The sequence below is a fragment of the Suricata suricatta genome, chromosome 12 (genome assembly GCF_006229205.1).
Source record: "Suricata suricatta isolate VVHF042 chromosome 12, meerkat_22Aug2017_6uvM2_HiC, whole genome shotgun sequence".
Lineage (NCBI taxonomy): Eukaryota > Metazoa > Chordata > Mammalia > Carnivora > Herpestidae > Suricata > Suricata suricatta.
In genome coordinates, this window is record NC_043711.1 from 82,627,606 (window position 1) to 82,652,632 (window position 25,027).

Genomic DNA, 25,027 nt, shown 5'->3' on the forward strand with positions numbered 1-25,027 from the left:
AATCATTTACCATGATCAGGTGGGATCCGTTCCTGGGATGCAAGCATGATTCAATATTTGCAAATCAATCAACGTGATACATCACATACAGCCTAAAAACCATATGATCATTTCAATACATGCAGGAAAAGCATCTGATGAAGCACAACATCCATTCATAGTAAAACCCTCAACACAGTAGGTTTGGAGGAAACATACCTCAACATAATAAAGGTAAATCGAAAAACTCCACAGCTAATATGATTCTCAATGGTGAAAAACAGAATTTTCCCCCTAGGATCAGTAATAAGACAAGGATGTCCACTCTCACTACTTCTATTCAATATAGTACTTGAAGTCCTAGCCACAGCAATCACATAAGAAAAAGAAAAGACATCCAAGTTGGTGAGGAAAAAGTGAAATTTTCACTATTTTCAGATGACATGATATTATATATGGAAAACCCTAAAGACTTCACCATAAAACTACTAGAACTGATCAAATGAATTCAATAAAGTTGTAAGCTATAAAATCAATATATAGAAGTCTGTTGCTTTTCTATACACTAATAATGAAGTAGCTGAAAAAGAAATTAAGAATAGAATCCCATTTGCAATTACATCAAAAAGAACAAAATATCTAGGAATAAACTTAACCAAGGAAGTGAAAGACCTATTCTCTGAAAACTATAAAACATTGATGAAAGAAATTGAAGTGACATAAGCAAATAGAAAATATTCCATGCTCACGGATAGGAAAAAATATATTGTTAAAACATCTATACTCCTCAAAGCAGTCGACAGATTTAATGCAATCCCTGTCAAAATACCAACAGAATTATTCACAGAACTAGAACAAACAATCCTTAAATGTGCATAGAACCACAAGTGTCCTTGATTAGCCAAAGCAATCTTGAAAAAGAAAAACAAAACTGGAAGTATCACAATTCCACAATAAACTCATGATTATATGGTCAATTCACCTTTAACAAAGAATGCAAGAATATGCAACAGGAAACTGACAGTCTCTTCAACAAATTGTGTTGGGGAAAACTGGACAGCTACACACAAAAGAATGAAATTGGACCACTTTCTTACAGCACATATAAAAATAAATTCCAAATGGATTAAAGACCAAAATGTGAGACAGGAATCAATCAAAATCCTAGAGAAGAACATAGGCAGTAACTTCTTTACATGGGCAGTAGAACTTCTTACTAGATATGTCTCCTGAGACAAAGAAAACAAAGGCAAAAATAAACTATTAGGACTTCATCAAAATAAGAAGCTTCTGCACAATGAAGGAAACAAGCAACAAAACTAAAAGGCAACCTATGGAATAGGAGAAGATATTTGCAAATGACATATCTGATAAAGGGTTAGTATCTAAAATATATAAAGAACTTATAAAACTTAACCCCCAAAACAAATAATCCAGTTAAAAATGGTCAGAAGACACAAACAGACATTTTTCCAAAGAAGACATACATCTGCCTAACAAACGCATGAAAAGATCCTCAACATCACTGATAATCTGGAAAATACAAATCAAAACTACAATGAGATATTGTCTCACACCATTCAAAATGGCTAAAATCAACAACACAGGAAACAACAGGCTTTAGAGAGAATGAGGAGAAAAGAGAACCCTCTTACAGTGTTGTTGGGAATGCAAACAGGTGCAACCACTCTGGAAAACAGTGTGGAGTTTCCTCAAAAAGTTAAAAATAGGACTACCCTAAAATCCAGCAATTGCACTATTCAGTATTTATCCAAAGGATACAAAAATACTGATTTGAAGGAGTACATGCACCACAATGTTTATAGCAGCATTATTTACAATAGCCAAATTATGGAAAGAGCCCAAATGTCCATTGACTGATGAGTAGATAAAGAAGATGTGATATACAATAGAATATTACTCAGCCATAAACAAGAGTGAAATCTTGCCATTTGCAATGACATGGATGGAGCTAGAGAGTATTATGTTAAGTGAAATAAATCAGAGAAAGACAAATACCATATCATTTCACTCATGTGTGGAAATTAAGAAACAAAATAAATGAACATAGTGGAGAAAAAAGAGAGGCAAACCAAGAAATAGAGTTTTAATTATAGAGAACAAATTGATGGTTATTGAAGGGGAGGTAGGCAGGTTGATGGGTTACATAGGCAATGGGTATTAAGGAGAGCACTTGTGATGAGCAACTGCGTGTTGTATATAAGTGATAAATCATTAAACTCTACATCTGAAAGTAATATTGCACTGTATGTTAACTAGCTGGAATTGAAATAAAGACGGGGGGAAAAAAAGAATGAAAACTGGGCCACTTTCTTATACCATACACAAAACTAAACTCAGAATGGATTAAGAAGCTGAATGTGAGACCTGAAACTATAAAAATCCTGAAAGAGAGCACAGGCAGTAATTTCTCTGGCATTGGCCATTGAAACACTTTTCTAGATATGACTTCTGAGGCAAGGGAAACAAAAGCAAAAATAAATTATTGAGACTACATCAAAATAAAAAGCTTCTGCATTACAAAGGAAACAACCAACAAAACTAAAAGGGAATGGGAGAATATATTTGCAAATGACATATTTGATAAAGGTTTAGTATCTGAACTATATAAAGAATTTATACAACTGAACACCAAAAAGGAAAAAAACCCAATTAAAAAATAGGCAGGAGACATGAACAGACATTTCTCCAAAGAAGATATATAGATGGCCAACAGACACAGGAAGAGATGCTCATCATCAGGGAAATGCAAATCAAAACCACAATGAGATATCACCTTGTTCTTATCAGAAGACCTAAAATTGAAAACATAAGAAACAGCAGGTGTTGGAGAGGATGTAGAGGAAAAGCGAACCCTTGTGTGCTGTTGGTGGGAATGCAAACTGGTGCAACTGCTGTAGAAAACAGTATGGAGATTTCTCAAAAAATTAAAATGGAATCACCATATAATCCAATAATTTCACTGCTATTTACCCAAAGAATACAAGACACTAATTTGAAAGGATATTATACCCCAATGTTTATTGCAGCATCATTTATAATAGCCAAATTATGGAAGCAACCCAACTATGTATTGATATATGAATGGATAAAGAAGATGTGAGATCTATATATGACAGAATATTACTCAGCCATAAAAAAAAGAATAAAATCTTGCCATTTGCAACAACATGGATGCAGCTAGAGAATATAACACTAAGTGAAATAAGTCAGTCAGAGACAGACAAACGCCATATGATTTCACTCATATGTAGAATTTAAGAAACAAAACAAAGAAAAACAAACAAACAAAAAAAACAGCCTATAGAGCCTATAGAGAACAATTTGGTTGTTACCAGAGGGAAGGTAGGTGGAGGGATGGGTAAAACAGGTGAAGGGGATTGAGTACACTTATTTTGCTGAGCACTGAGGAATGTACAGAATTCTATACCTGACACTAATATAACTATATGTTACCTATACTGGAATTTTAAAAAATAGATATAGGGGCGCCTGGGTGGCTCAGTCAGTTAAGCCTCCGACTTCGGCTCAGGTCAGATCTCACATTCGTGGGTTCAAGCCCCACGTCAGGCTCTCTGCTGGCAGTTAGCTCAGAGCCTGGAGCCTGCTTCTAGTTCTGTGTCTCCTTCTCTCTCTGCCCCTTCCCCTCTCATGCTCTGTCTCTCTCTGTATCAAAAATAAATAAAACATTTAAAACAAATTTTTTAAAAATAGATATAGAGAAACAAGAAATAAGGATAAAGCGATGTAGAGCTATGTTCCTTCCTATCACACTCTTCTGCTGCCATCCCAACAAAAACGTGTAATGTTCCCTGCAGGGCTGTATATTAAGGTGCAACATCTATAGAGCCTCTAAGCTTCACATCACCCAGGGGGCCATAAACTGTGACTTTGTAATTCTAGTTTGTTTAAGCAAAACCCAAGTTAATAAGGAGAAGAGAGCCATAGCCTAATAAACCACAAAGCCAGCAGAGGGGCAGAACCTTCAACTGAGGAAAATTTACATAGAAATTTGAAAATTATGAGACCAATATTGAAAGTCTCCAAAGAGATTTTACTAATAAGACAAGCTAAGCCTCAGACATCTCCCATCTAGGGTTTAACCTCTCCACCAAGTGCTCCTTAGCCCACCCAGAATTTCTAAATTAAATGCTTCTCTGGCAGGATTTTTTTTCCCAGGTTAACCCTCTTAGGCCAAAGTTTCATTCTATCTCATGGGATCCATTCAGAAGTAAATTCTCATTAAAGCTTGCCCATGAGTATTCTCAGCACAACCACTTCCTTTTCAACTGCTCCTAACTTCAGTGTCAACACCAATTCCAATTCCAAAACTGAAGAAAAATATATGGAAATCAGACAACAAATATAGGGATATTATACATGCTTATGACCACCAAGATGAATATGAAGGCACGGTCTTTGATTGGCTGAAAGCAAAAGGATGAGATGGGAAGCCAGCTGCTGGGAGTTCCCCAGGTCTTTTAAAAATCTCACTGCAACACATCTCGCCTCTGCTGCCTAAGGACATAGAAGACGCTCAGCTTCAGTTTCTCTTACATTAAAGAAGCTGATTAAAGGGCACTGTAAGTAGGCGGAAAACACTTTTCTTCTGCTGCCTGCAGAGATCCTATCTTCTCTGGGTCTAAGTTTCAAATGACTGGAGTTGCTAGAGATCCTCTCTGTAAAATAAATGTTATGCTTTACTTTTGCTTCTCTTATAAAACCTAGCCTGCCCTCCTGGTCCACTTACTGCTGCTTTTCACCCGATGAAACATTTCATCTCATTGTGCATCAGTGACAGTCTTCCTGCTTGTGAGAGGGAGTGAAGTTTGGAATAATTTTTGTAATACGATTGGTTGTTTCCTTGTTCTTGTCTTTGAAATTAGAGACAAGCAAGCAATATGCATCTTCTGCTGCAAGATCAGAAACAAAGTTCTTTGGCCTCTGTTCCTTGAGGGGAAGCATATGGAGTTTAATTGGCAACTTAAATATGCTTTCAGAATGAGTGAAGCTGCTGTTACTTTGAAAAGTTTAAAGAACTCATTTGAGGTGCCTGGGTGGCTCAGTTAGGGTTGAATACCCAACTTCAGCTCCGGTCATGATCTTGCAGTTTGTGGGTTTGAGCCCTGTATTGGGCTCTGTGCTGACAACACAGAGCCTGCTTTGGAATCCTCTCTCTCCCTCTCTCTCTGTTCTTCCCCTGCTCACCCACCCTCTCACTCTTTCTCAAAAATAAATAAATAAACATTTAAGACAAATAAAGAACTTCTTGGTCATCCCTTATTTCCTAGCTTTCAGGAAAGCTAAACAAATTTGTTTCGCTTTATGGGTCAGAGTAGTTAGGAATTTAGCATAAAGAAAGAAATTTACCTTCTGCTAACTAGTAACTTCTTACTTTTCTTTACTATGCTTTTTCTATTTTCTAGCAGTAAAAACGTAATTAATTAATTAATTAAAATTCCTTAGAAGTACTCCAAAATCTCAACTCTAACTCCAGAGTAAAATTTTAGCACTTCTTTCTGTAAATGTCTTCAGAAAGTCACTTGCAGTATCAGATTTCTAAAGATTCTCACAGAGCAGAATTTAGGATTTGGGATCAATCTGCCTGTGTAGAGCTGGTTTGTTTCATATTTAGTTAAAAGAGCCAAAACAGACAACCAAAATTCTGTTTATGGCAAAGCCTCCTTTTTCCTTTCTAAATATTTGAGATTTCAGAGTGGATGCCCAGTTTTGCACATTTTATTACCCACAAGAAAAGCTCAGATTAGGATTTTCAATTGCGGATGTATTTTCTCCACTTCAGGAACATTGGACGTTTGTTCTGTCATTTTCATTGGAGAGATGCTAGGAGAAGGAATGGCACTCTGGAGGCGCTTTGGGTTTTCTTTGATTATTTTGGAGGACTTTGTTGGATCAGGAGATCTCGACCCACTCCAGAAACACTTGTACAGGCATCTGTTTCAAAACTTCTACTACCTTTTCTCGGAACTAATTCATACATATTCTTAAGATTTGCTCAGCTGTATTTCCTTGGTTCTGCCTTGATCTTTTCCTGTAGAAAATTTCATTTGACATCAAAGCCTCTTCCCTTCCATCTGCTGTAAAGTTGTTGAGAACTGTAGCAAAATAATAAGCCTCGCTTTGGGCCATGTTTAGTGAGTCCAGAATGTGCTCCAAGTCAAAGGAATTTAGAGGATCAGAAGACAGCATAGTCTAGGGCAAAGAAATGGGAAAGAAGTGGTTTCTGGAGGACAAAAACAAAATCAGGGAAGTCCCCACGGAGATCTTGTTGAGTGATGAGCACTAAATCAGCCTGTACAGAATGATGTCAGGAGATCAAAGTAATCATTAGTAAAATGTTTATGAGCATTGTATTCCTTGTATACTGTGGGAACGAATATCTGAGAAGCCTGAACTCTGGCCCCTATTTCCGTAGAAAGTGGAAACATTTCATGCTGACAAGCAGCTGCCAGGGTGATTTGTGTCCTTTGCTTCTTGAGGAGGAACACAGCCTTAAGCCCTCTCTCAATGTCTAACTCAGGGCCCCTGAGGGAGATGGTAGGCCTCCTACATGGCTCTTGGTCTCAGAAGAAGAATCCTGAAACAGACTCTCCACCTAAGACCAAAACCACCCATTAGAATATTATTCAGTTTGGGAGAACCAGTTGATTGAGTGTCTGACTCTTGATTTGGCTTAGGTCACAATCCCATGGTCATGGGGTCAAGCCTCACATCAGGCTGTGTGCTGAGCATGGAACCTGCTTGGGATTTCTCTGTCTCTCCCTCTGCCCCTCCCATGCTTGTGCACTATCTCTCTCTCTCAAAATAAATAAATAAAAACATTTTTAAAAGAATATAATTCAATTTCGTTTCTGTTAGGCATAAACATTAAACTAGTCAGTTCAATCACAATAGTTAAATTTGTCTGTGTATGTAGAAACAGCTCAAGAAATCAAATTGTTTTGGCATTGTTAAATAAAAAATTCTTAAATGGTAAGGAAGACTTTATTCAGGACTCTTTCAATAGGGATAGTGCAATAAGGGATGAAGGTCAGGGTCAACTCTGTATACAGCAAAGATAGTTGAGGATTCATAGCCAACAAGCAGAATAAGGGTCAGTAAATGGAAAATTACTAAAAGGGCACATCAAAGATAGGGGGAATTCTTGCTAACCTGACCCAGCAGGATTCTTGCTAAAGGCAAAAATATATCAAAGGGGCAGTGGACTGGGTGACTGAATCAGTTAAGCCTCCCTGATTCTTGATATCTGTCTCGGGTAGTGATCTCACTGTTGTGAGACTGGGTGACACCTCGGGCTCTGTGCTGAGGAGCCTGCTTGGGATTCTCTCTCTCCCTCTCCGTCTGCCCCTCCTCTACTAGGTATTCTCTCTCTATGCCTTCCCCACATGTGCTCGCTCGCTCTCTCTCTCTCTCTCTCTCTCTCTCTCTCAGAATAAATAAATAAATAAATAAATAAATAATTTTTTAAAGTAGGGGATGAGGAACTCAATCAGGTATCAAGGGTGAGGATAGTCTCACTAAATTGACAGGTTTCTTTTTTTTTATTTTATTTTAAATGTGTATTTATTTTGAGAGTGAGAGAGAGAGCACACATGGTGGGGGAGGGGGGGCAGAGAGAGAAGAGAGAAAGAATCCCAAGCAGGCTCTGCGCTGTCAGTGAAAAGCCTGATGCAAGGCTCTATCCTACCAACTGCAAGACCATGACTGGAGCTGAAATCAGGAGTTGGACACTCAACCAACTGAGCTACCCAGGAACCCCTAAACTGACAGGATTCCTGCTAAAATATGCTAGGCAGGCCAAAGACAGAATGATTGCCAAGTCTGAGGCATAGCTCAAGAAGTCTCTAGTTTGGTCAGGGAGAGAGAGTTTGTCAATATCCACAAGTTTTATTCCTTTATTCTCTCCTTCCCTCTTGTTTCCCATCCTGCTCCCTCAATCCTACCAGCTACATAAGAGAAGTCTCTATTTTTCTTAAACTTTCCCTTAAACATCCCAGACTTTCTCATTATTGAAAAACAGCTTGCCAGACTCTCTGGACTCCAGGTGCAACATCTCAACCAGCTGATGTGTCTCTGACTCATTTCAGTTCCTAATAGCTAGGGTCAGTTTACTCCCTGATGAATGAGTCAAGGCCCTCCCCACTTTGGGAAACTTGCTTCCCAGATCTGTGGGGGGCCATCCCCGACAGACTCGCTGGCAGCATTTGTAGTCCCCAGCCCTGTGCCGAGATTTGTCCGTAGAGAAGGAAGAGCTAGTGATTAAGCAAACACGTCACCCTCTGTTTAGCTGGAACACTTTTAATCAATCTGACAGCGACTTCCACTAATGGAGTATTGAGTATACAGAACTGAAGGAGTTCTAAAACCAGGGTCTGAAAAGCCGAGTAAATACTGTTTTGTTTTGTTTTTTATTTCTACCTTGGTGAGCTGGACTGGGCCAGAATGGCGGGGCACCAAACCAAGGAGTTTATAGTTTTCTTCCTTTCCACTTCAGGAAAAGGTACCAACCTCCTTGTGTGACTCGAGTCAGGTAGACTTAGGATTGACTCCTCTCTCTGCACTCACTACTTCTGTCCTTTGTGCTGCTTTGGGTTTCAGTTTCCTCAGCTGTGATATGTAGTTTGATAAGAGGAGTAAATGTACGTACCAGGCCTAGAGCGGAGTCTGGCATAGAGCAGGTACTCAGTAAATCGAAGCTATTATGATTTACATCCCTGCCTCTGTCACTAATTAGCAGTTTGAGTTGCCTTACAGTGCAAAGAGCAGCCCGGTGGAAGAAGTTCTATCCTTGCTTCTTAATGATTCAAGTGTCTGCTTAGGAAACTTTCCTACTGTGAGCCTCAGTTTTCTTATCTATAGAGCCAGGGTGGATGGACAAAATTAATGTTTCTTACACATGGCTATGTATCACAGTTGCCTGGAAGCTTGTTAAAAATATGTCTCGCAGGGGGCGCCTGGGTGGCGCAGTTGGTTAAGCGTCCCACTCTTGGTTTCAGTTCAGGTCATGGTCTCATGTTTCATGAGTTCGAGCCCTGCATTGGGTTCTGTGCTGACGGTGCAGAGTCTGCTTGGGATTCTCTTTCTCCCCCTCCCCCACTTGCTCTCTTTGTCTCTCTTGAAATGAATAACTAAACTTAAAAAAAAATTTTTTTGGAAATATGAATCCTAGGCTTCATTCCTAAAGACTTAGATTCAGTGGCCATAGGACAAGGATTGGGTTTATGTCTTGCAAATCCACCCAAGAGAATGGATAAACAAATGTGGTATATTTAAAACAAAATATTAATCAGCAATAATAATAATAAAAAGTGGCTTATGGATGCAACAAAGTGGATAAAACATCAAAAATGTTCAGCCAACGAAGTGTCAGACACAAAAGATTCCATTCAATATGATTCGATTTTTATGAGCACAAAAAACAGAGAAAAATTATCTATGATGCTTGGAGTCAGAATAGAGGTTACCTCTGAAGGTAAGAATGGGTATTGACCTGAAGAGGCACAAGGGAACTTTCAAGAGTGAAAGAAGGGTTTTATACCTTGACTGAGTGGTGGTTACATAAGTGTATATAGAAGTTAAAATTCATCAAACTGGATATTTAAAGTTTGTGTGTTTTACTGTATGTAAATTGTATCTTAAGACAGTACTGTAAGCAGGGTGGCAAAAAGCTCCCCTACTAATTCTAATACGTAGCCAGGCTTAAGTTCCTTGAACAAGATCCTTAAAGTCTCTTCTAGTTCTAAAGCCCTATGATTCTTATATCCTCATCATGGCCCCATTGCCAGGCATTTTTATCTGCAAAGCAAATTATCTCTTTTACTTTTTTTTTGTCAAACACAAGATCAAAGGTATTAAGAAAAGCCAGAGTCCTACGGTAACACTCAGATAAGGGATGCAAATGAAACTCAAGATTTGTCCAAAGGCCAAGGAAAAGACATTGAGTCACAATCAAATCTGACTTTTAACCTGTCCTGTAGGCCTGAAGGAACAAAGGAATCTGAAGATTTTCTGTTGTTGGATTTCTTTCTCACCCATTCATTCATTCAGTTATTCACCAAATATTTATTGATGTATGTGCCAGGCATTGTTTAGCAGTGAGGGTAGCAAAATGAATATGACAACAAAGTCCCTGCCCTATGGGAGTTTAAATTATACATGAGAAGGAAGGCCAATATGAAGATAAACATAGATAATTGCTCATTTGTAAGAGCTATGAAAGAAATGGATGATGGGATAGACAGAAACTGGAGAAAGGACACTTTCAGAGAAATTAGTCAAAAAAAGAGGTGATACTTGTACAAAGATCCAAAGGTTGCTAGTGATCTACCCATATGAAAGGCTGATGGAATCAAGTTCAAGGCCAGGGAATGAACATTTAGGGCTAAGGGAATGACAATAAACGCCCTGAGATAGGAAATAGTTCAGCATAGTCTAGGAACATAAAGGAGTACAACAATATGTCTAGAATATAGTGATTGAACAGGACAGTCTATTAGAGGAGTCCAGAGAGAGTAACAAGGCTTTGCAGGAAATTTTTATTTTATTTCAAAAACAATGCTCCCCATCCACAATCACTGTGGTTGCTATTGAGGAAATGAATGGTACAGGACAAGAAAGGAGACAGGATTGTCAGTGAAGAGACATTCACAGTCGCCCAAGCAACAGTGTTTGTGCCTTGGCGTAGCATTGTTTTGGTTAGCAGTTCAGCAGGGATGCTGAACCTCTGGAACTGGGCTCACCAAAGACCCAGCAAGAACTAAGAGGTTGGTGAATACCTCGTGCTCAGTTGGCCTTGTCATGCTAATGTTTTCCCCCAGGTGTCAAGGATGATGTTGATTAAAGGATCCCAGGGCATGTTGGGTTCAGTCCCTCAAGTGCCTTTCTTAGGCCCATTCATAAGGAGGCAGTCTTGAGAAGTGAGCCAAATTTACGACCCAGCCTTCTCCAGGCCCTTTCCATCAGTCCCTTTTTTCCCTTTTGGTGTCCCATTCCTACCCTCAGCAAAACCTGCTGTCCTGACACCATGTCCCTAAGTTCTCTGGACCCTTCTTTCTTTGCTTCTCCTTCTCTGAGGTCAGTCTAATCCGGTAACACTGACTTCCCATGGCATTCAAAACGTATTTGCTGCTTGATTGGCTGGCTATTCTAAGATGAAACTGGATAGGTAAAACCTATCAACACCCTCGTTCTACCCCAGAAATGATCATCCCTGATAAGTCCTAGTGAACATTAAGGAATTAACCAGTAGCCCTAATGGAGCCTCCTAAGCTCAGCACAGCCAGGCCACCTGTCATGGATGTATGTCACCTGGGGCTCTGAGGAGTCAAAGGTGTGGGGGGGGGGGGTAGGATTCCTATGTAGCCCCTGAACATCTGGTGTAGGGAATTTAGGTAACTGAATGAGTGATATTTCTTCTCTGGCTCTGACCTTCAGAGTTTGGTATAGCTAATTTGGCTGAGAAACAAAACCACCACAAAAATTGTGTGTTCCTCTCCTAGGTTTTATTATATCAGAAACAGTGGCTGATGAATCAGAAGGGTAAAAAGCTTTGAAAGTGTTACAGAGCAGAGAAGGGTAAAAGGATGATACATTATGAGAAAGCCCTATGTTTTGGTTACAGAGCAGTAGGTGCTGAGAGCAAACTGTACCTTGAATTTAAGGTACAAAGAAGGAGGAAGGTCCTGCAAATTCCAGTCTCATTGTCACAAATCAAATATAACTCTTCATCCATCTTCTTTAAATTCTTTGATGCTCTGTCAAGTAGCATTCAGTATATTATTTCTATCATCCTTTATTTTTTGTTACAAAGTAATAACACTCTTGAAAAAAATTCAAATACAGAAGTACATGAAGAAGTATATTTCTCTACCTCACTCCCCGTCCTTAATTCCACTCCTAAGAAGTAATCATTATTAAAATTTTAATGTGTCTCCTTCCATGCTTTTTTTCTTTGCATATGTAAGCATATTTACTTTTGAGGGAGTTTTGATATTTGTTCACGAATGGGACCATAGTGTTTATATTCTTTGGTTTGCTTCATTATTGTATTTATTTTATACTAGCACTAGCCTGGAATGATACACCCCTTCCCAAAAGCACATTTCCCCAATTATAGAAGTCAATTATTGCCTGAACAGAAAAAAAATGAATGTCCTCTACTTTTATGTGCCTGTGATTCTGGAGAAGCCCCACTGAGGTTGCAAAGAAGGGGTTCTGAGCTTTTTTAGAGGCCTAAGACCCCCATTATGGATCCAGAGAAAGCTATGGACCTTCTCCCCCAGGAAAATGCATATATGGGCAAAGTTTTGCAGACAATTTCAAAGTTAAGATTTCCTCCTGCTTTGTGCAGCTGCTCTGGAAAACAATGTGAAAGTTCCTCAAAATATTAACAGTAGAGCTCCCCTATGACCCAGCAATAGCCCTGCTAGGGATCTACCCAAGGGATACAGGAGTGCTGATGCACAGGGGCACCCGTACCCCAGTGTTCATAGCGGCACTTTCTACAATAGCCAAATCATGGAAAGAGCCTAAATGTCCATCACCTGATGAGTGGATCAAGAAGATGTGGTTTATATATACAACGGAATACTACATGGCAATGAGAAAGTGAAATCTGGCCATATGTAGCAACGTGGATGGACCTCGAGGGTGTTATGCTAAGTGAAATAAGTCAGGCAGAGAAGGACAGATACCATATGTTTTCACTGATATGTGGAACAGGAGAAAACTAACAGAGGATCATAGAGGAGGGGAAGGAGAAAAAATAGTTAAGGAGAGGGTGGGAGGCAAACCATAAGAGACTCTTAAATACTGAGAACAAACTGAGGGTTGATGGGGGGTCAGGGAGGGGGGAAAATGGGTGATGGGCATGGAGGAGGGCACTTGTTGGGATGAGCACTGGGTGTTATATGGAAACCAACTTGACAATAAACTATTTTTTAAAAAAAGATTCCCTCCTGCTTTAATTTCCCTTTCTTCCCAAGTATATGTTTTGTTCCAAAAGACTGATCAGGGGAGCGTCTCACTCCAACACCACTGACCTATATGAGATGTTCCTTCATGTTAGGCCCTACCAAACACTGCTTTGCCTCTGGCCACTTTTTTTCCTCCACAGGGATGAGCTTAACCAAGACACCCCTATCCTTTGGCACTTGGTGCTTGGCAGGACTGGTAGAAGCCACCATTACAACAAACAGAGCTCAATCACCTTCCCTGTAATGCCAACTTGCTGGCTTCCTAGATATACTGGCTCCCCTCACTGATGCCATGAGCAAAACCCTAGGCAGACTGTCAGGGCTGCACCTCATTAACATCCAGTATGGTCAACAACTAATATTGTACACTCTTATCAAGAAGACTCCGGGGTACCTGGGTCATGATCTCACAGTTCATGGGTTCGAGCCCCGCGTCGGGCTCTGTGCTGACAGCTAGCTCAGAGCCTGGAGCCTGTCTTCAGATTATGTGTCTCCCTCTCTCTCTGACCCTCTCCTGCTCATGCTGTGTGTCTCTCTCTCTCTCTCAAAAGTAAATAAAACATTAAAAAAAAAAAAAAGAAGACTCTGCTGCCTTTACCTCTTCTTCAGTTCTTATCTCTCACTATACCTCTGTCCCAATAGGTCATTAGCCCCTCCTCATTATTGGGAAACTATAATCCTTTCCTTTGCTTTGGGGACTAAGGCCTTGACCCTAGAGGATTAAGATATCAGACTATACCTAGTGCCATAGCTAAGGGGATGTCTGCAGTGCACGCTGAGTATGCACTCTATACTGATATACTGTCTACTCATTTTACCGTACTCAGAGATGATCGGGATACTATTACCTCCCATATTCCCTCAGTCAGAGCATTTATAGTGTGCACACTCAACACACATACATACACACATGTGCATCCACACACAATAACAAGAATCCTGAGGTACAAAGCCAGTTGCATTTAGCCATGATTTTCCATGCTCTCTTTTTCAGAGTTTAATCAGATTCAGTCACATTCATGCATTTGCGAACTCTTAAGGATACACAAGTGGCCTTTACAAAATCTTTATGCAACTGTTTAACCTGCCCCAAAACCCAGGAAGCAAGAATCAGAAATCACTGATTTGTAGAATTTTAGAATAGAAAAGTCTTAAGATTCTTTCATTCATTAAATAAATCTTTATTAAGTTTCTCTGTGTCTCATGTGTATTAGGTCATGTAGTCCTATCCTCTCCTTTTAAAAAAGTTTTTAAGTTTATTTATTTTGAGAGAGACAGAGACAGCACAAGCGAGGGAGGGGCAGAAAGAGAGGGAGAGACAGAACCCCAAGGAGGCTCTGTACTACCAGTGCAGATCCTGACAAGAAGTTCAAACCCACAAACCCATGAGATCATGCCCTGAGCCAAACACAAGAGTCAGTGGCCTGACCAACTGGGCTACCCAGGTGTCCTCTATCCTCTCTTTTTACAGATGAGAAAGCAGAGGCCCAGAGGGGCTCAGGGTCACATAGCCACTTAAATAGCAGGTACATCCAAGTGACCTGACTCCCCTTTCTGGATTCTTTATATCCACCATGCTGAACAGAAACTCATCTTAAGTCATAAGCAGTAACTTAAAGCAGATGACAAGTTTAAGAGAAGGTATTGTCATCAGTGATACCACAGATCAAAGAACAGCCTTTACCACTACAGAATGGAAAGACAAATTACTTTTGAGAAACACAATTGCATCGGTGGTCATTACTGTCAGCATTATTATCCTGTATTAATAGCGGGGAATGGGTATCCCATGTTAAGTAGTAACAGCAATAAGGGTTTGTAAGGTCTGTAGTCCTTTACCTGAAATTGCAAAATCCCCAAACTCAAAAACTACCAGTTTTCTTTTTCTTTGGCACCAAAATCTGACCTTACCTGAAGTATCTTGGCAACAAAACCTATCCTTAATTGATGTAAATAAACTCATAGTCTTTGTTTATCCTGTTTATTATGAATATCCCCAACTTTTTGCTGTAGAAGTATCAATATTTTATTATGGGTGTCCCCAGACCCATTGTATGTGGTTTGATATAGTATATAGATGATATTTGTTTTCTAAAATCCACAAAACTCTTTAAAAACATCTGACCCTGAGGGTCATAATACAACTAAGTATTATGGACCTATTTTACATTTAGAATATACATATTGCTCCCCAGGATTCGTGAAAGGAACACTCATTTTTAGCTCTCTCCCAACACACAAATAAAATTAATTTCACTGAGATTTCACCCTTTCCAGACTTAGTTTAGTTTAGTTTTAATTTAGTTCTTAGGTTCTAAGAAATTGTATTTCATCAATTGCAGTTTATTAAGCTGAGAGCTGGAAGGAATAGGCTAGAAATTGCCAGGCTGCTGTAAGGGAGCCCAGGAGTGGGCAGAATCAGCAAAAACAGATTGTTTTTTTCCTCTTCTCACCCACCATGCTTTATGGCAAGGCAGAGAGAACTTTGGAAAAGCAGCCTCAGTTTTTTCCCAGACCAGAGGGAACAAGGTACAGAGCAGGTAAGGTGTGGAGATCCCACACTCAGAGAAGATGAAGATGCTACTGAAGCTCTCAGCCCTGATTAAGCCAAACGAAGGTATTCGTGAGAAGAAATCCACTCTGGGCTCCATTTGCTTCATCAAAATCCCGCTAACAATAAGTCAGTAAATCCAGTTAGCTTATGTCAACAGGTCCATGCTTCTTACACAAACCATACCTGCACTCGTTCCCTCTGGGCATGGGAATGTGGCATATGTGCCAACATGTACACTTGTCTGAAGATGCCATCTATCTCTGCATCTTTCTCAGAGAGTCTTATAAGCCTTATTCTGTGCACCATAGTAAAATCCCTGCCACCGTGAGGCACTATTGGGACCTTTCAACAACTCTGCCCAGGCCTAGGGTCTCCTGGGGCTATCGACTTAAAAAAAAACACAACAACCCAGCATCCCACCCTCGAGAAGGCAGAGACCAATTGCAATGCATTCCTTTTCTCTTTGCTTCTATCTCCCTCCTTTTCTTGTCTCTCTTCCTCTCCCCATCTCTCCTTTTCTCTCTTTTTCCTTCATCAGCTCCCCTTTCCTGTCCTAAGCCTTGCCAGTGCTCTGGCTCCACTGTGTCACTTACAAAATGGGGTCAGAGCACCAGCCCAAAGAAACACAAGAAAAGCAAGAGGGCACATCCTCTTGCCAGGACCCCTGTCGCACCAGCCTGATTGCCTTCTCTGTCCCACTCAGCCCTCCAGGGATGAATATCCTCCAGACACTCCTGGCCACCTTGCTGGTCTCTCTGTGCCTCCTCACTGCCTACAGTCACCTGGCCCCTGAGGAAAAACCCAGAGATGACGAGAGCCTGAGGAGCAACTCCTCCATGAAACTGTTGGATCTCCCTTCTGTCTCTATTGTAGGTAAGTAGCCTAGTTTGACACCTGGTATCTGGATTCCGGTCCATGAGAAGGGGCTGCAAGATATCAAACATACTCCCCAGGCGATACCAGGATTCACTGACATAGGTCAGAGCTCCTTCATGTTCATTCTTCAAAGTAATCCTAGAGGCATAAAGTATTCCTTGACTCATAAGCTCTGCATACCAGCAAACTAATATGCAGCTTTGCATGTTAGATGCTCTGAGAAAGCCTGAAGTCAAGACACTTCATGAATTTGGTTTAACTTGGCATTTCTGAATCAAAGAACTGAATCAAAGAACTATCAACAGTAAAAATTTGAGAAAATGCTGCAGAATATAACCAAGTGTAGGATGAACTAGTCCTTTCAGTGTTGAGAATGGAGAAAATGTCAGGGGGAAATGTCAAGGGCATTAGGGCCTGGCACTGAACATCTTCTAGTTCAATTTCATCTGATAAAAACATTAGTAACAGATATATGCCTTGGTTTTAGGCAGTGTAAAGTGAGTACTATTTTTATTCCTGTTTCACAGTTGAGGAAATTGAGGCTGAGCAAAGTTAAGTGACTAACATGAGATCACACAATTCTCAACTTGAAGAGCCAAAATCCAAACCCAGGTATTTAATTCCAGAACCCAAGTTCAAAACTAATATCCCTCACTGTGTTGCCTCTCACTAGGAAAAGAGAATATTCTAGCTGTATCAGGGAAGGAGCAGGGAAGGGGCTGGGGTACTGTTGTACCCAGATTTTAATATCACCCCCCAAAACCAGAGACCGCCAGGGAGGCCGAAGCACGCATGCAAAAGCAAAGGGCTTTATTACGAATTTAGGCCCGGCCAGCCTAAACTCGGGCTCACAGACTTCAACGACACAGTGGATCCACGTGGAGCGAGCCCCGAACATGGCGGGGCAGGGCCTTTTATGAGTTTGGGAAGGGGGAGTTACAGGAAATTGTGACACAGGTACAGGGGTCCAATCAATATAGCATCACATCATTGACAGTAACTTTAACCAATTACAGAGTGGACCCAGAACCCTCAGGTAGGGGGTGACTAGTCTTAACCTCCATCTTTAGGCCCGCCCCCAGAAATGTTAATGGTGTTAGCTGGCCTTCAAGGTCAGAGGGGAAACCTGAATCAGACCTACATCGTTACAGTACTGATCAATCCTTTAATGTGCCAGACTTCTCACTTTATAAAGATACCTTGTTGATCTTCAAGACAACCCTGCAAGGTAGGTACTAGAGTACCTATTTACAGATGAGAAAACTGGGTCTTAAGGAGGTTAAGTAGTTCGCCAAAGAAACAGCTGGGTTGTTTTTTTTTTTAAGTTTATTTTGAGAGAGAGCGAGAACAAACACAAGCTGCGGAGGAACAGTGAGAAAGAGAGAGAATAGAGAGAATCCCAAGCAGGCTCAGCACTGTCTGCACGGAGCCCGACATGAGTCTGGAACCCAGGACCTGTGAGATCATGACCTGAGCCAAAATCAAGAGTCAGACGCTTAACCAGCTGAACCACTCAGACGCCCCAGGAAACATAGCTGTTACGTGGCAGAGTCAGGATTCAAATCAGATGTGCCTGGCTCCATAGCTCCCAGAAATATAGGAAATACAGGTCCATCCAAGTACATGACACTGAGAGTCCATTTTTCAGGGCCTTCTTGGATTTTCTCTTTGCCTTCCCTCAAAGGGTATTTTTCTTTTCAGGCCAGGCTAACAAGAACCTGCTGGCCTAAGTCCCAAGTTGTGATTCATGCAGCGAACCCCTCTTTCCCACACCCTGAGATTTCCTGGAGCCCCCTCCACCCCTCCCACTTTCCTGTAGCTCTTGGCCTCCAGAAACATCTGGCTTTGCTCCTTCTGTCTCTCTTTGAAGCGCTGAACAAGCAATCCAAAACGATCAGCAGAAAAGAGGCGGAAAAGAAGAGCTCTTCCAAGGTAGGACTGGGAGTTCTCATTGTGGGGGTGGGACCAGACTTAAAAGGGAGTTCTGGTTGAGGAACTAAATGAAAGGCTTTCCAGGCTTTCAAGAACAAAAGAGCTGAAAGCTATCTAAAGGCTTCCTGCCCTCAAGGCCTGAACCAGGCCCCCACAGAAGCCCAGAGAGCTGAGCAAAATAGCTTACCTGCTAAAAAGCATCTTCTTATACTAGCTAGCCCCCTGACTGAAATGTCGCCATCACGAATTCTTTTGACTGAATGCAAAACAGGTTTAGGTTTCCTAAACCTCAGTTATTTCAGAACCATTTCCCACAATTTTATTTTAAAGATTTATTTTTAAATAATCTCTACATCCAACTTGGGGCTTGAACTTAACAACCCCAAGATCAAGAGTTGCATGCTCTACCAACTGAGCCTGCCAGGGACCCCCCACAATTTTTGCCATAACTGAATTTCACCTATTTATTTGTTTAAAATTAAAATTTTTTTAAATCTATAACTCTGATAGAAAATCAATTATCACTTGCCATAAAAATAAGTATAATGAAAACAAAACATTTTTAGTGGAATTTAACTGGATGGGGTCACCTGCCAAATTCTCTAAATCTGAAGCTTACTGTTAAAAATGAGATTAGAAAGTGTTGGGAAACGATTAATAATATATTGGCACCAAACTAAGCCTTTAAAATGGAAAGAGATTTAAAAAAGAATCTTTTCTCATTATGTGATTTAATGTCATTTAATACTCATGTACCACCTACAATCAGACTATCATGGTATAGGTTCCCACGCTTTGGGAAATACTGGATGAAGGCATTATTGAAATGCACACATTATGCTTGTCTTAGACTTGGCACTGTGTGACCTTGAGAAAGTCCCTGCTCCTCTCTAGACTCTGTGGAATGCACAAGGAGGTCAGATGATTGACATCTAGGAATGTTTAGGTGACAGATATTTTTGCATGCTAGCTACAGGGAATACAGAGGTGAACAAGAGACAGAGCCCTGCTATTATGTAGCTTACATTCTTGTGGGGAAAAGAGACAGTGAGTAAACCAATAAATAGGTAAATAAATTCAGATAATGATAAACACTGTAAAGCATGGTAATGAGAGTGAAGGGAAGAGAGGTCTCAGAAGCCCTCCCTGAGCTTAAATACTGAAATATTCAATAAACTCAAGCAGCAATGCCCAGTAGAAATAAACTGTAGGCCACGTATATGAATTTAAAATTTCTAGTAGCTACATTTAAAAAAAGTAAAAAAGAAGCATGTCCTTAATTTTATTTAACCCAGTATTATTCCAAAATATTATCATTTACTATGTAACCAATATAAAAAGTTAGTGAGCTATTTTACATTATTTTTGTGTGTGTGCTAAGTCTGAAACCTGGTGGTGTATCTTCACACTTACAGTACATCTCAGTTCTGATGCTAATTTTTAATAAAGTCAGCTGTAGTCCTATCAACAATTTTTAAAGAAAAAATTTTAGCTGCCTCTATTTTTTAATGTAAATTAATTAAAATTACATAAAATTTGACAATTCAGTTCTTCAGCTGCACTAGACACATTTCAAGTACCCATACTGAACAGCACAACGAAGAATGGTTTCAGGAAAGTGGGTAGCCTGTTCAAAAGCCCTGCGGCAAGAACTCTGCGCTTAAGTGCAAGGAAGAAAGGCCAATGGAACAGTATGATAAAAACTCTCAGAGAGGTGGGCGGGGCCAAACCAGAAGACCTCGACGGCCTAAGTGACGTTTATGGTTTATTCTAAGCTCAAAGAAAACCTACTGAGGGCTTTAAGCTAGAGTGGATGCCATCAAAGGTCTTAGGAGAGGTCCATTTGGTGCAATGGAGGATGGACTGTAAGTGGGCCAGACCAATAGGCTAAAGGTAAGGCCTGGCCTAGGGTAGCCAGGTGGTGAAGAAGTGAGTGGATCCGGACTTAATGGGAAGGTAGAACTGACAGAGATTGGGGATATACTGGAAGGAGGAACACCCAGAACTGAGTGGGATTTCCCCAGTGAGAAAAGTGGGCCAGGTGCAGCCAAGTTAAGTGTTACTGGGTTTGGAGGCAAGGGATAGATGGTTGGGTGAGTCAGGGATCCGCTGGGGTCCCCTGTGGGCATAGTGTCGAACGGACGGTGGGCCGTGGGTACGAATGTCTGGTCTGGGGCCTCCACAGCACAAAGAGGTCCCAGACAGAAGTGAGAGGCGGTGGGGCGGGTGTGGCCGGGTTTAACAGCCCGGGCTTTACCCCACAGAAAAAGGCTTCGATGAAGGCTCCTCGGCCTCGGCGGCCCAGACCTCCGCGGCCCGCCCCCTGCGTGGCCACAGGCGACAGCTGCAAGCGCCCGGCGCCCGCGTGCTGTGACCCATGCGCCTCCTGCCAGTGCCGCTTCTTCCGCAGTTACTGCTCTTGCCGAGTGCTCAACCCCAACTGCTGAGAGCGCCCGCCTCCAGGCCAGCGGGGATGGACCGGGCGCCAGCTGGGTGGGGTGGGGCGCTAGTGGGGGGGGGGGAGGAGGCGGGTAGAGCGGGGCTCTCGGTCGGGGGGAGGGGGGCGCTTCCTGGGGTGGGTGATTTCTAACAGCTGTGGCTTCCTAGGACAAGGTGCGGGCGTAGATACTTAGTTTGGGAAGGAGCTTTCACGAGGCGGGGCTTCTAGGAGACTTGGCTTGGCATGGAGATTTGGCTAAAATCCAAATATATGTAGGTTGCTCCGAGTTGTGTGGCTGTTTCTTTAAAGGACTCCAGAGATCCTTTTCCGTTCCTCGAGTACCCGTCGCTGCGGGAGACCTGGACTGCGCATGCTCTAACTCCTGGTGGGAGGGGCCTGAGAAACCCCACTTCCCAGACCCTAGGGCTGCACTCCCTTTAAGCGCTTGTCGGTTGGAGAAAAGTGCTGCCCCCTACCTTTAAACCTGGGAACACACGAAGCTGCCAGTCCGGAGCTGGCTGTGAAGGCGCACACTCCAATTGTGGCTTTCCACAATGTCAGTTTTATTCCGTCATAAAGCAAGGTTAACATAGTTATAAAGCAGATTCAGGATTCCAAATTCAATGACATTTCACCACGTGTTTAACTTGGCTTTTTACATATCAGGCAAAGCACAAGACAAGTCACACAGCCATGTAGAATGGGGTGGGGAGGAAGCTAAGGAACCATAGGAATCAATCTAAGCACGCAGTCACAAGTCACACAGCAAACCATGTAGAACGGGATGGGGAGGAAGCTAAGGAACCATAGGAATCAATCTGAGCACGCAGTTGGGATAAGGCCTCAGTCTGGTCTGGGTCCTCTCCCTTGGGTCAGCTCATGGAACATACTATTGCTTACCATGTTCAAGCAATGAAGGATCTGTGTTCTTTCCAGAAATTAATCAGGCCGAGCCTTCAGCTGCCTTTTTTTTTTATATGTTTTAAATTTATTTTTGAGAGAGAGAGGGAGGTAAAGAATCTGAAGGCAAGCTCCAGGGGCGCCTTGGTGACTCCGTTGGTTAAGCATCCAGCTTCAGCTCAGGTCATGATCTCACGGTTCGCGGGTTCGAGCCCTACATCGGGCTCTGTGCTGACAACTAGCTCAGAGCCTGGAGCCTGCTTCGGATTCTGTGTCTCCCTCTCTCTGGCCCTCCTCTGCTCGCACTGTCTCTCTCTGGCTCTCAAAAATAAATAAACATTAAAAAAAAAAAAAGAACTATTGAAGACAGGCTCCAGGCTCTGAGCTAGCTGTCAGCACAGAGCCCAACTGGGGCTCGAATCCACAAACCACGAGATCATGACCTGAGCCAAAGCCGGATGCTCAACAGATTGAGCCGCCCAGGTGCCCCTTCAGCTGCCTTTTTGAAGTGTTAGACATAGAGAGGTCAGTGTCTGAGGAGTCTGACAGTTTGCTGCAAAAATTCTCTTTTTTAAAGGGATTTAATCAGTCTTAGGTCTTTGCTGACCTTCTCTGTTTCTGTTGGTTATAACTCCTGAATGTGTCGAAAGCTGGTGCTGGTCTCTGATACCTGGTCTTAGCTGCAGTGCCATTAGCTGCTTGGATCATTGCTTGACAGTTGCCTGTTTGAAACAGGCCCCTGCTTAACAGGAACAACTCCATCTTGCTCTCTACATTCCACCCCGTGATTGCTCATGACAAATCTGTAAGGTCATACAGGAATCAAGTAAGTCTTAAACCCAGTCAGCAATACTAGTTTGCTAATGTGGAAGAAGGTAAATCCAAATCCTTCAATCATGTTTTCAATCAGAATCAAGCAAAAATAAATCTCAAATCATATGAAATGTCAATTGACATCATAAAACAAAGATCATGTCAATTCTAAATGAGTTAGATACATTAAATGGAATCAAATAAAGCAAAATTAAGTAAGAATTAACTTTTAAAAATCCAACTTAAAGTGACATCTAATAAGAATTAAGTCAAAAAAAGAGGAGAAAAACTAAATCTAAATGGAATTAAGGTAGGTTAACAAATCAACAATGCAGTCAGATAAATGAAATAAGAATCATATCGCCAACTATAGGCAGATAAAAGTCGAAAATACACATGGAATCTTCAACATAGGCTCTTGGAACATCTAGAAAAGAATGGTGAAGGTATGGTTAATCATAGTCTTTTTGTGATTTTTTTCTTCTTAAGCCTGAGGGTGCATAATATTTTAATAGCATGTTTAATAAGATATATAACAAAAATAATAGCTAAAAGCAAGAGAAGATTCCTTTAATGAATTCCCAAACATGTACAGAGAGATAATCCCTTTAAGTATTTTAAAGGGTTATAGTCAGGCCATGACAAATCACATGTTTGGAGGGTTTTGTTAACAACTCTGGAAAGGAACATTTATTATATATTTTTTGTATATTTTGTTCAATGCAGCCAAGTTGGTGTTAATGACTCTTGAGGCCACATGAGTGGCCTGTGGAACATGTTTAAAGTTAGGTTAGCTTGTTAGTCGAGGTTTTATGGGCTGCTTTGAGCTTTTCTAAGTTTTCATCTAGAAATGTATCAATTTTGTTAATTTTTATCCAAGGTATTTCTGTTACTTTAGTATGATAAGATGTTGAAAAAAATTTTATATGAATATTGTGAGACAAAGGTACCCATTTTGGTAACGTTACTAAATATTACATTAATAGCATACAATATTTTTTTAGTTTCTTTTATGTCTTTTTTTAATTTTGATAGAGAGAGATAGGGAGTGAGCGGGGAAGGAGCGGAGAGAGAGAGACACACAGAATGTGAAACAGGCTTAAGGCTCTGAGCTGTCAGCGCAGAGCCCAACGCGGGGCTCGAATCCAAAAACCTGAGCAGAAGTCAGCCGCTTAACTGACTGAGCCACCCAGGCGCCCTATTAGCATACAATATTTTAACACACTCATTGCCTATGGTGATAATAGATGATATGATTCATTCTATATGATTAAAGAATATGGCCTCTGAGAAGTTATTGACACAAATTATGGGACAATGAAAGTGTCCCATGTCCAAATGTAAGTTTTCAATGGATGCTCTTGTTAAAGGGAAAAGATTAGCATTGATTTCCAGTTCATGCCATGTATAATACATGTTATTAGACCAGTGAAATATTATCTCTTTGGGTAGTAAATAATGTATTTTTGGTGGTACAGAATATGTGTCAATTGCTAATAAGCTTTGACCCCCTAATAGTCTTAATAATGAAAGTTGACATTGTTCTAAATTGTCACAACCTGGTCTGGAGGTGGCTGAATGGAAGAGAGACTCCACCCAGTCAGAAGAATACTTTACAATAATGTTTCTAATATCATTCCATGCTTTGTCCAGAAGGTTATTGATTCTGCAACAATTATTTTTAAATTGTTCTCTTATGCAGAAATTTCTAAGATTAAGTAACTTTCCTTGGAAGGCCTGAACATTATGGTCATTGTTATTAGTTAAATTCCAGTTGGTAGGCATGATAGTCATGCGTAGTTGAGACAATGGAATATAATTATCTGAATGCTAAGGAGATCTTGGAACCCAAATTTCCTACTAAATTAAGTATTTATTTTGAGGGAGAAAGACCGTGCATGTGAATTGGGGGAAGGGAAGAAAGAGGAGAAAGAGAGAGAATCCTAATCCCAATACAGGGCTTGATCTCACAAACCATGAGATCATGACCACAGCTGATATTAAGAGCCAGATGCTTAACCAACTGAGCCACCCAGGTACCCCTGGATTGTAGGCTTTCTAAGTCTAATCCTGTTGATAAGTGGTCGGTCAGGCCATTTATGGATGATTCTTCCTAGCTCTGTGGCATAAATATTACAATCAGGTTATATATCACAAATTAAATTGTTCCTTTTGGAAGGTTATTTCAACTCTCTGTGGCATAAGTTTGTATACAGTTGTCATAGGGTCAAGTAATTAGGTTCAAACACACTTGGCTTAAGTTTTGGTGTTGGGTTGGTAATGCCATGTGCCCACTGTGGTTTCCAGTGGAAAGTTCTCGTACAGTGTGTAATACCCCAGCATCTTCTCTCAGTAATACATGGGCCTGGACTATTGGGTAATACATCACATTTGTCAAAGGTGACTCCTTTAGCTATGTAAACTGGTATAGATGATCAGTTCTGGTTATATTCTCATAGATAAGGTGCCTTGCTGACCATGTATGTTCCATGCCTCGTGCATATGATGGTTGAATCG

The 25,027-nt window shown here is 41.0% G+C and overlaps 1 protein-coding gene and 1 long non-coding RNA gene across 4 annotated transcripts in view; one reads left to right on the plus strand and one right to left on the minus strand.

Annotated features, from left to right (window-relative positions):
- ASIP (agouti signaling protein) overlaps window positions 1-20,865 on the plus strand; it is a 95,419-nt gene extending 74,554 nt beyond the window's left edge. For 2 of the 3 annotated variants that reach the window (XM_029917776.1, XM_029917778.1), the window contains exons 2-4: window positions 16,253-16,422; window positions 18,296-18,357; window positions 20,622-20,865. In XM_029917776.1, the coding sequence (XP_029773636.1) occupies window positions 16,253-16,422; window positions 18,296-18,357; window positions 20,622-20,804 (415 nt within the window). In that variant the 3' untranslated portion in view covers window positions 20,805-20,865. Of the gene's footprint in view, window positions 1-16,252; window positions 16,423-18,295; window positions 18,358-20,005; window positions 20,251-20,621 lie in introns of those variants that run through there. The other variant, XR_003901177.1, reaches the window with a different exon arrangement.
- LOC115274312 overlaps window positions 1-21,347 on the minus strand; it is a 76,189-nt gene extending 54,842 nt beyond the window's left edge. Inside the window, exon 1 of the long non-coding RNA XR_003901178.1 lies at window positions 21,274-21,347. This is a non-coding gene — a long non-coding RNA (uncharacterized LOC115274312). The remainder of the gene's footprint in view (window positions 1-21,273) is intronic.
- Window positions 21,348-25,027: the final 3,680 nt, after the last annotated feature.